We start from the raw sequence: 12,286 nt of genomic DNA on the forward strand, positions 1-12,286 counted from the left end.
CAGCGGTCACGGGCATTTGGCCTCCAATCTTCAGGTAAGCGTACTCCAAGGCGGCCTTCACAACACACAACAGCACAGAATCGCTGAGCAGAGACTGATAGCCAACTTCCGCAAACGAGGACAGCCTCAAACGGGATCTTGGGTTCATGTCACACGATCTGTAACCCCCACGACTTGCCTGGGCTTGCAAAATCTCACTGTCTGGCTGGAGACAATACACATCTCTTTAACCTGTGCTTAACCCTCTCTCCACTCACATTATCTGTACCTTTAAGACTTGATTACCTGTAAAGACTCGCATTCCAACCATTATTTTGTTAATTGAGTTTGCGTCTTTATATGCCTTGTTTGTGAACTGAAATCCCACTCACCTGATGAAGAAGCAGCGCTTCGAAAGTGAGTGGCTTTTGCTGCCAAATAAACCTGTTGGACTTTAACCTGGTGTTGTGACACTTCTTACTGTGAACATTAGTGCCAGTGCGATGCCAAGCACATACCTATATGCCCCAACGACTGGCTGATCGAATTTAACGTACTTTTGGTTATTAATCAAACAACCTGGCTAGCTGGTGTGACGACAATAATCTCTCCCTCAATGTTAACAAAAAGGAGATTGCCATCAACTTCAGGAAGCGTAGTGGAGGGCATATCCCTATCTACATCAATGGGGATAAAGTAGAAATGGTCGAGAGCTTCAAGTTTCTCGGTGTCCTGGTGACCAACAACCTGTCCTGGTCCCTCCATGCAGACGCTATAGTTAAGAAAACCCACCAACGCCTCTACTTTCTCAGGAAATGAAGGAAATTTGGCATGTCTGTTACAACTCTCACCATAGAAAGCATTAATTCTAGTTCTAACGCAGCTTGGCATTGCTCCTGCTCTGTCCAAGACCGCAAGAAGCTACAAAGGGTCGTGAATGAAGCCCAGTCCATCACTCAAACCAGCCTCCCATGCATTGACACTGTCTACACTTCCCACTGCCTTGAAAAAGTAGCCAGCGTAATCAAGGACCCCATGCACCCCCGGACATACTCTCTTCCATTGGAGAAAAAGATACAAAAGTCTGAGGTCACGTACCAACCAACTCAAAAACAGCTTCTTCCCTGCTGCCATCAGGCTTTTGAATGGACCCAAGTTGATCTTTTTCTACATCCTAGCTATGATTGTAACACTACATTGTCCACTCTCTCCTTTCCTTCTCTATGTACGGTATGCTTTGTCTGTATAGTGCGCAAGAAACAATACTTTTCATTGTATACTAATACATATGACAATAATAAATGTGGGTGGCATGGTGGCACAGTGGTTAGCATTGCTGCCTCACAGTGCCAGGGACCCGGGTTTGACTCCCAGCTTGGGTCACTGTCTGTGCAGTTTGCACAGTCTCCCCATGTCTGCGTGGGTTTCCTCCAGGTGCTCGTTTCCTCCCACAGTCTAAAAGACGTGCTGGTTAGGTGCATTGGCCATGCTTAATTCTCTCTCAGGTGTACATGAACAGGCGCCGGAGTGTGGCGACTAGGGGATTTTCACAGTATCATTGCAGTGTTAATGTAAGACTATTTGTGACGCTAATAAATAAACTTAAACTCAAATCAAATTAAATCTATGTTAGATGTAGTTCTGCAATTGGGCTGCACTTGCTGACAATCCCGAGTCTGTTAACAGCTGCTCCAGCAGGCAATTTTAAATAATCTGTTGTGCTCATACCATGGCTCATTTACACTTGCTCAAAACGACATTCATATGCAGGGCCCATTCTCTGCAAGTAAGTGGAATATGTTCAAGTCTGCAGGTGCATCAGGTGGCAAAGGGCATGTTGGCCTTCATTGTGAGAGGTTTCAAGTACAGGAGCAGGGATGTGTTGTTGCAATTATACAGTATTGTGTGCAGTTTTGGTCTCCTTTTCTGAGGAAGGATATTCTTGCTCTCGAGGGAGTGCAGTGAAGGTTTACCAGGCTGATTCCATGAATGGTGGGACTGATGTATGAGGAGAGATTGGCTAGGTTAGGATTGTTTTCGCTGGAGTTCGGACGAATGAGGAGGGATCTCGTAGAGACTTATAAAATTCTAACAGACTAGACAGGGTAGATGCAGGGAGGATATTCCTGATGGTGGGGGAGTCCAGAACTAGGGGTCACAGTCTGAGGATTCAGGGTAGACTATTTAGGATGGAGGTGAGGAGACATTTCTTCACCCAAAAGAGTGGTGAGCCTGTGGAATTCATTACCACAGGAAGTAGTTGATGCCAAAACATAGAATGTATTCAAGAGGCGCCTGGATATAGCACTTGGGGTGAATGGGATCAAAGGTTATGGGAAAAAAGCAGGATTAGGCTATTGAGTTGGATGATCAGCCATGATCGTAATGAATGGTGGAGCAGGCTCGAAGGGCCAAATGGCCTCCTCCTGCTCCTATCTTCTATGTTTCTATGCAAGCCTTGCATCTTTTTTGAATTACCCGAAAACATGGGGAACTATAGCTTCCCTTTTCTTTCTCCAGGGCACTTTCTTGGCCAGATTTAACTTGCCAACTAATCAGCACCCCTTTTTCCTCTTGTTGTGAATGTTATGAACAGTTGATGAGTGCATGAAGAAAAGCTTCAACAAGATGCCTCTCTTTTCAGCAATATTCAAGCTACCAGGCAACCGTATGAATAAATGATTCAGACTTGCACCACACCAGGTAGAAGAACATTGGTAGTAACAGCAATATGCTACAAATTACAAATTTCTTCCATCATGTTAACAGGACATTAGTGGCATCATGTTTTACATAAGCCACTTGGGATTTCAAGTTTAACCCTGTTGTAGTCTTTTTCAAAACTTCACAAAAATAATGATGGAAGAATCAACTTTAGTGAATCAAGAACAAGTTAATAATGTTATATACAGTTTATTGCCAGTGTATACACATTTGTAAGCACATAACTATAAATACATCAAATAATACAGTGTAAACCAAATAAACATTCACGTGACACTATATCCTTGATGCAGGTGCTAAAAAAAGCTAGTAACAGATAAGAGATTTGCTTAAAATCTTTAAATACATTTCTACAAATTTCTCATTAAACAAAAAGGGCAACTCCCTAACAGCAGCAAAACAACAGTAGATGTGTTTTGCTTTCCCAATGAGATTCAATTTTACCAGATGCATTCACTTTAGTTTTGGACTTCACATATCCAGCTCCATGAGCATCACCATCACAGAACAATCGGGAACAAAACTATTTCCAATATTGACTTAGGACAAATGTTAGTCATTACACAACCAGGTAAAGGTAGTAGGCTTGTTTTTTTTTAAAAGTGTAAGTTATGTTAGTAGGTTAAAAGAATACCTGTTTTCAAAAGAGGTAGAGAGAACACTAATGCAATGTGCTGACATCTCATAGTGATCCATCTTATTTGCTTTCCCAAATGGACACTGTCAATATCTTATGACCTTCACATTGTACTGCGTACATATAGTAGTTACTGATGTTAAGCTTCCTGGAACATTTAAACAAAGCCATCACAGACAAGTAGGTCAGTAGCGTCATCTTCACAATTGTCTACTTATTTAAAGTTACTGCTGAGTTAAAACCTGCCACAGAGGCTTTTCTACCTGATGAACGTGTGCATTTTACTAGAGCTTTAGAAACACAAACTAAATATAAACAAGTTACATACTGAGTGTGCTTGTGTAGAGCACTCCACTCCGGTGCACCCTGCTTGAAGAAGGGATGATGGCATGTGTCCATTTGGTAATGGTACAAGTCTCATGCAACCTGTACCTATCCACTTAAACCTACTACTGAGAAACAGGACACAGATATGACTCGCTGCTGCTCAGCTCTTCCAGCTTTCTTCTGTTTAGTTTGCATTACTTTTATTGAGGGAAACAACAGAGCAAATTGGTGAATAGACAAGTAACACTGGCAAAACCAGACAATTCCAGCCCCAGGCCTTGCACAACATTAAGTTACAATCCCCAAAGTTTTGTTATGGCAGCATGCACCCAAAACAAGGCAGTTTGTTACTGCTTCAGTCTGGTTCTGGACTGAATTACTGGAGGCTTATCCTTTACCAATGATTTGTAAAATCTAACCAGAAGTAAGTTATGAAGTAAAAGGAAATTGTAATGCTGCCGGATAGAAGCAAAAAACTTTTCTGAAGCTTAAAGCATTCCTTTTTAATCATAATTAGCATTTTATTCATATAACTGTAACACTGGTAAACATTAATTAGAAGAAACACAGAGGAGTCTGAGTGAGAACTGATTTGAGTTTTATCTGGATTGACTAATACTGTTTCCTCTGATCTGGAATAAATTCTGTTGCAACAGTCACATGCAGGCTGAGGGAAGCCATTTGTTGTGTACAGCTGTGATGAATCAAGTTCCAAAGGAGAGTCTGATCTTGAAAAACTGGTTGTTCTGTCCTCAGAAGACCCATTTTAAAATAGCTGCTATCTCTAGCTTTGACCAGTGAGGTCTGACGCTGAGCCACTTGTGCTGGAGCCAGTTTGTGCACGTTTAATGTACAAGTTTAACAATTTCATCTGAAACACAAAACAAATTAAGGAATGTGTTACTTTTTCAATACATGGGATATAAACAGGGCTGCAAACATTACAGAATCGAACAGCAAAAATTATGAACTCTGAGGAAAGAACATGAGGCCAATAAACTATAACTGCAAACACAAGCAATTCAATAAAAAGGTCTTAGTATCACAATCAAGTGTAGGAAAATGGAGATTGAGGCTTTTAAATCTTTGCATAAGTTTTTAATTATTTCACATTCCACAATTTTGTTCCAAATGTTGTTACAGATAAAGAATTAATATAAAAAAAGGAATTCACAAGAGGATGGAGACCGTTAAGAAAATGAACATTCAAATTATTTTAGAAAGACACTCCTGTCTCAAAAGATTTTAAACATTTCATCTAATACACGAATCACAGATACTTCTGATAGCACAGTAACAATTATTCCCTAGTCTGAGTGACAAGCAAGGCTATAAATTAACTGGCCAGTGTTACATTGCTAACATTTCAATTTCTCACAAAATATTGTACTCTAATCTGCATAATTGGTATCAAATGTGGTCTGTGAATTACCATGTGGAAGCCTGTATTTACAGGCTTCATCATACACCTGATGTTTTTTTAAAAGGGTTTTTGGGTTATTTTGAAATTCTAAAATATTGCTTTCAATGAAATTAAAAATCAATAGCAGCACAATTTCTGATTTTTTTGTTGTTGGGATGTGGGTAATGTTGGCAGGGCATATTTGTAGTATGAAAGGCTTGTCTTACAAGGAAAGGTTGAGCAGGTTGGGCCGATGCTCATTGGAGTTTAGAAGAATGAGAGGTGATGGAAACATGGAAGATTCTGAGGGAGTTTGATATGGTCAACGCTAAGAGGGTGTTTCCATTTGTAGGTAACTCGAGAACAAGGGAGAACAATTTCAAAATAAGGGATCTTTCATTCAGGCAGAGATGAGGAGGAATGTCTTCTCTCAGAATTGTCAATCTTTTGGAATTATTTGTCCCATAGAAGAAAAGGGGAGTATTCACTGGATATATTCCAGACAGACTTTTGATCCACCAGAGTGTCAAGAATTATGGTGAGGTCAGGCAGAAAATTGGTGTCAAGGCCACAATCAGGTCAGCAATGATCTTACTGAATGGCAGAACAGGCTTGTAGGGCAAAATGGCAACCTCCTACTCCTATTTCCTATACTCCTAACTCAGTACCTTGTCTGGAAACTTCAGAATGGCATTAAGTTAATTATTTAGTAAGGGACTGGAACAACATGTAGGCCAATTCATTGGGGTACAGGCTGCCCTTCCGTGAGAAAAAAATTTATATTCTTTTCAGGTGTCAGCCTATAAATGACAAAATTTGTTGAAGTTCCTCTTGGGTATCTAGAGAAAGGGATTCCTCTTGGGTACCTAGAGAAAGGGATTCCTCTTGGGTATCTAGAGAAAGGGATTCCTCTTGGGTATCTAGAGAAAGGGACAGTTTGCTTTGGTCAATGTATAAGAGTGATGTGAATATTCTTGGCTTGTTGGCTCTTACTCTAACGTGTCATTGAGCAGGTTAGGGTAGTAGTGGCTGTGTTTGTCTGGGTCAGGTGGAGGGTATGTTGGGCGGTAAAGTAGGTTGCTCTCCCTCAAGACACCCCCTTCTGGGGCCTTTTGGATTGATTTCCTATCTTGAACCTGATGTTCCCCCTTTTTTGGGTTATCTTTTTCTTGCTTGGAGGTCCTGGGATGCAGAGTTAGGCCTTGGTTGGTTGTATATTGCTCCAGAGGGGATCCCGTATATTGTGTAGCTCTGTTTCTGTGAAACCACATCATAATTTTCTACACTTCAATTAAATCTCCCCTTAACCTCTGCTGTTCCAGAGGAAACAACCTGAGACTATTCAAACATTCCTCATAACTACAATTCTCCAGTTCAGGCAACATGTTTGTAAATCTGTACCTCCTCTAGTGCATCTTTTGGAAAGTGTGGTGAACAGAATTGCATACAGTACCCCAGCTGTGGCCTGACCAGTATTTTAAACAGTCCCAACATAACTTTCCCATTCTTGTATTCTATGGCCTTGGTTTCCTGACCACTTTATCTATCTGTTGAGGCACCTTTAGGGGTCTGTGGTTTCACTTTCCCAATGCTGCTGTCCTGCACTGGAAGGCCTGAGGAACCAGGTACACTGCACATTTCTCATCAGGCCTGGGATGGAAGAGAGAGAGAGAATTGTGCAGCTCCTGTCCTGGGTAAGTAAAAAGGAACTGATTGGCAATCCAACTCTGATTGCAACTCCCTGAAGTTTGAACCCAGTTTTTCTAAATGGGGATGTTTCCTGAGCTTTAGAATATTTGCAATAATTTTCACACCACTAAGGTTAGGCTGACTGACTTGTAATGACTCGGTCTATTCCTTTCTCCATTTTTAAACAATCACACAATATTGATTGTCCTCTGGCACCATGCCTGTAACCAGAGTGTACTGGAGAACAATAATCAGAACCTCTGCTATTTCTTTTCTTTCTTACCAGTTGCAGCTTAAAATACATTTCATCTGGGCCTGAGAATTTATCCACTTTCAAAAATGCTGAACCCCTTAATACTTCCTCTCTCACTGTTAATTTCACCTAAAATTTCACAGTCCTTTGATGGCAAAGTTTGTATCTTCCCTCTTGTGAAAACAAGACATAAATTTCCAATTACAACCAAACCTACATCCTCTGCCTCTGAACACAGATTACCCTTATGATCCCTAATAGATGCTGCTCTTTTTTTAGTTATCGTCTTTATGCGTTTATAAAGGAATCTTTGGATTTTACTTGATCTTACTTGCTATATTTTTTCCAACACTTGAGGTTTCAAAAGTTAGAATTAATTGACTCTGCAGTGAAAAAAATGGACGATTTTGTTACTGGGAGAGTAAATGCAAGATACGGTTGTTAGAAAGAAGAAAAATGACTCTTGTGTGAGACAGTCACAATAACTTGCAGAAATTCAGAATGTGCAGACTGCTTGTGAGGATTCTGCTCAAGTAATTATGCCCAATTGATGATAGCTCTTTCACATTTAGAAATAGGCTATTAAACCCAGAAAGCATTTCCTTTTTCTTAACAGTTCCATCCACCTATCCACTCTGTCTGACTATATTCCGTATCACTTCAAAAATGAGTCCAATTATTTCTTGAACTTATTGATATCAGCTGCCGCATGTATTTTGCTTCACAATTCTACTACTTCTGTGGTTAAACAAATTTGAACTTTGAGATCTCTCTTTTAAAACATAATTAATAGCCTGAAAGGTCACCATATGTTTTGAAAGAAAATTTTAAAAACTATCATGGGCTTCTTGGTTGGATTTGCTGATGCATATCCCAGCCATATAATGGAATACAAAACAATTGATAACGATAGTAATAACAAATCAAAACCATAAATGCTTTATACAAAATATGTTAAAAAATACATTTAGTTTACCTTACTGCCAGTGAGTTGACCAAGATGGGGTTTAAGATCTTCACCAATAACAGAATAGATGGCTACAAGGCAAAATACACTTGCTTTGCGAACACTGCTCTCTGTATTGTCATAACCCTGAAAAAAATTATGGTTGAGTTAAACAGATTGTTTTATTCTGCTGCAACCATGAAAAATTACATTAACCTTTTTGGATGATTTGTAACATCTAGGGAAATATCAGCGTTATATATTTTGTATAACTGCAGATAATCAGGGTAAATGAGGATAGCCTAATAAAGCCAAAATGCAGATGTTTCTAAACCGAAGGTACTCCCAACACCCCATCACTCACTAAGTGTCATGTGATGAGGTCATCAGAAAGGCACAAGGACAATGCTGGCTCTGAACAAACATGAGAGTTGTGTGCATTCAGAAAAAAATGACACACCCAGGAATGGCTGAAATACAGCTATGAAATACAATGAAAGGCGACTCTTGCTGCTGTTTTCAAGGAAACAGGAGGAGGCTATTCAGTCCCTCGAGCTTGATCTGTCATTCAATCATGTCATGGTTAATCTCTACCTCAACCTATTTATTCACCTTTGTTTCATTTCCCTTGATACCTTCACTCAACACGAACTGTTAACAAAAAACTATAATTCTTAGTCTTGAAATTTCAGTTGACCCAGTATCTACAGCCTTTTGGGGGAAGAGCGTGACAGATTTCCACTATACTTTGAGAATAACCCCACTAGTTTCACTCCTTAATAATCTCTAATGTTAATGTTATGCCTTCTAATTTTGTAACACCCCATCATAGGATATAACTTTTCAATATCTCCTCTGGTGAATTCCTTTATCATTTTAAATTCCTTGATTAAATTAAGCCTCAACCTACTAAATTCAAGGAAATAAAAAACAAGCTAATGCAACTGGCCAGGACAATTTAATAGGCAGCATCTGTGGAGTGAGAAAAATAATTATTGGGCAGGATTTTCCCACAGGGCCTCAGGACCCAGACCTTGGTACCAAACAAGAGTAAGAAGTTTAACAACACCAGGTTAAAGTCCAACAGGTTTATTTGGTAGCAAAAGCCACACAAGCTTTCGGAGCTCCAAGCCCCTTCTTCAGGTGAGTGGGAATTCTGTTCACAAACAGGGAACAGTATGGTCGGCTCATGAAGAAAGTAAGGAGGTGTGGGATAGAGGGAAATTTGGCCGATTGGATAAGTAACTGGCTATCTCATAGAAGACAAGAGGGTGGTGGGTGGATGGAAAACTTTCAGACTGGAGACCAGTTACCAGCGGTGTACCACAGGGATCAGTGCTGGGTCCTCTGCTATTCGTGATTTTTATCAATGACTTGGAGGAGGGGGCTGAAGGGTGGGTCAGTAAATTTGCTGATGACACCAATATTGGTGGGGTAGTGGATGAGGTGGAGGGCTGTTGTAGGCTGCAAAGAGACATTGATAGGATGCAGAGCTGGGCAGAAAAATGGCAAATGGAGTTTAACCCTGATAAGTGCGAGGTGATTCATTTTGGTAGGACAAATTTGAATGCGGATTACAGGGTCAATGGCAGGGTTCTGAGGAATGTGGAGGAATAGAGAGATCTTGGGGTTCATATCCACAGATCTCTGAAGGTTGCCACTCAAGTGGATAGAGCCATGAAGAAGACCTATAGTGTGTTAGTGTTTATTAACAGGGGGTTTGAGTTTAAGAGCCGTGGGGTTATGCTGCAACTGTACAGGACCTTGATGAGACCACATTTGGAATATTGTGTGCAGTTCTGGTCACCTCACTATAAGAAGGATGTGGAAGCATTGGAGAGAGTGCAGAGGAGATTTACCAGGATGCTGCCTGGTTTGGAGGGTAGGTCTTATGAGGAAAGGTTGAGGGAGCTAGGACTTTTCTCTTTAGAGCGGAGGAGGATGAGAGGCGACTTAATAGGAGGTTTATAAGATGATGAGGGGGATAGATAGAGTGGACGTTCAGAGACTATTTCCTCGGGTGGATGTAGTTGTTACTAGGGGGCATAACTATAAGGTTCATGGTGGGAGATATAGGAGAGATGTCTGAGGTAGGTTCTTTACTCAGAGTGGTTGGGGTGTGGAATGGACTGCCTGCTGTGATAGTGGAGTCGGACACTTTAGGAACTTTCAAGCGGTTATTGGATAGGCACATGGAGCACACCAGAATGATAGGGATGGGATAGCTTGATCTTGGTTTCGGACAAAGCTCGGCACAACATCGAGGGCCGAAGGGCCTGTACTGTGCTGTACTGTTCTATGTTCATTGTTAAAATACTGTTTACATGCAGCACTTTCACATTATGATCAATGTTATAGTATTATAATTTAGGTTGGAAGTCCATGATTGTTAAATTATTTGGTAAGGAGTCCATCAACCAATAGTTATCCTATAGTTTTGCATGAGTAGTCAAAACCAAGTGCTGTCTTCAAATCAGACTGAGTGAGAGGGTGTGTAAGTGGAAAAAGGTTGTGGCAAGGGGTGGGGTAGAGATGAAGGGAGAAGGGAAAGAAGTGGGAAAAGAGGGGAGAGGTGGTAGAGGAGAAGGAGTTAGTAAAGTGATTCAGAAAACAAAGTAGCAATCTGCTAATTTTAACATATAATGGGGATAATACTGTTGGATTAAGTTGCACCACATATCCAACACATTTTTCTCAAACTGTCCAAATCGCAGTTTACATTCACTGTCTACAAATCATCTAAATGTTCTGATTACTTTACATCGCTAACAATAAGAGGTCAGTTTTTTAAAATCCACCATTTAATTTACTAACTATAACTGATTGATTTTTATGTGATTTAACTTAAAATGTGTACACCATTTATATTTGCAGCTCAAACAGTAGCGACATACCATTAACAGACCAGGAATAATTTCAGGCAACAGCTGGTTCAGAGTCTCCTTATGGACTCTTTCTATGATCTTGGTTTGCATTTTGATAGCTGCTAGGTTGATGGGGCATTCTGCAGTCTGGATAATAGGACAAAGCACTTTAATACACTGCTCAGGGTTGATGGACGTAGCCAGGGCTGTAGCAGCTTCTTCGGCAGCTCTTACCACCTAATGAACAATATATAGATGTTAGAATTCCATCATTCTTTTCAGCAAGTTCAATGTTGCTTTTACCAGTACAGAAGTGGGGGACAAAAATCAGTAATAAATATGTATAAAGGTCTTAAGAACGTTGAGAATGGTTGAAGTATAGCTCAATGACCCTAATTCACAGTAACACCATCTATTCATTTACTATTACTATTAATGGACAGGATGCTGCTTCCTTGCTTGCACAGATTTCTCCTGTGCCAGGCACAAGATGACTGAGCTGTTTACACTATTACACTGATAAACTGAAAGCCCCTTGCTGTGTGATAACTGCTAATTTTGCCTCTAGATGCACCCGGGGCAGAGGGAGGACACGAGCAAGCGCCCGGGGCAGAGGGAGGACACGAGCAAGCGCCCGGGGCAGAGGGAGGACACGAGCAAGCGCCCGGGGCAGAGGGAGGACACGAGCAAGCGCCCGGGGCAGAGGGGGGGCCACGAGCGAGCGCCCGGGGCAGAGGGAGGACACGAGCAAGCGCCCGGGGCAGAGGGAGGACACGAGCAAGCGCCCGGGGCAGAGGGAGGACACGAGCAAGCGCCCGGGGCAGAGGGAGGACACGAGCAAGCGCCCGGGGCAGAGGGAGGACACGAGCAAGCGCCCGGGGCAGAGGGAGGACACGAGCAAGCGCCCGGGGCAGAGGGAGGACACGAGCAAGCGCCCGGGGCAGAGGGAGGACACGAGCAAGCGCCCGGGGCAGAGGGAGGACACGAGCAAGCGCCCGGGGCAGAGGGAGGACACGAGCAAGCGCCCGGGGCAGAGGGAGGACACGAGCAAGCGCCCGGGGCAGAGGGGGGCCACGAGCAAGCGCCCGGGGCAGAGGGGGGCCACGAGCGAGCGCCCGGGGCAGAGGGGGGTCACGAGCGAGCGCCCAGGGCAGAGTGGGGCCACGAGCGAGCGCCCGGGGCAGAGTGGGGCCACGAGCGAGCGCCCGGGGCAGAGTGGGGTCACGAGCAAGCGCCCGGGACAGAGGGGGGACACGAGCGAGCGCCCGGGACAGAGGGGGGACACGAGCAAGCGCCCGGGGCAGAGGGGGGCCACGAGCGAGCGCCCGGGGCAGAGGGGGGCCATGAGCGAGCGCCCGGGGCAGAGGGGGGCCACGAGCGAGCGCCCGGGGCAGAGTGGGGCCACGAGCGAGCGCCCGGGGCAGAGTGGGGCCACGAGCGAGGGCCCGGGGCAGAGGGGGGCCAC

General features: G+C 43.0%; 1 protein-coding gene across 9 annotated transcripts in view; it reads right to left on the reverse strand.

Moving 5' to 3' along the window:
- Positions 1-2,877: 2,877 nt before the first annotated feature.
- The window catches only part of clasp2 (cytoplasmic linker associated protein 2), a 463,341-nt gene continuing 453,932 nt past the window's right edge, over positions 2,878-12,286 (reverse strand). For all 9 annotated transcript variants that reach the window (XM_078216563.1, XM_078216560.1, XM_078216559.1 and 6 more), the window contains 3 exons: positions 10,852-11,058; positions 7,988-8,104; positions 2,878-4,538 (listed from right to left, as the gene is read on the reverse strand). In XM_078216563.1, coding sequence (XP_078072689.1) covers positions 4,452-4,538; positions 7,988-8,104; positions 10,852-11,058 — 411 coding nt within the window. In that variant the 3' untranslated portion in view covers positions 2,878-4,451. The remainder of the gene's footprint in view (positions 4,539-7,987; positions 8,105-10,851; positions 11,059-12,286) is intronic.

Source organism: Mustelus asterias, chromosome 7 (assembly GCF_964213995.1).
Source record: "Mustelus asterias chromosome 7, sMusAst1.hap1.1, whole genome shotgun sequence".
Classification (NCBI taxonomy): Eukaryota; Metazoa; Chordata; class Chondrichthyes; order Carcharhiniformes; family Triakidae; genus Mustelus; species Mustelus asterias.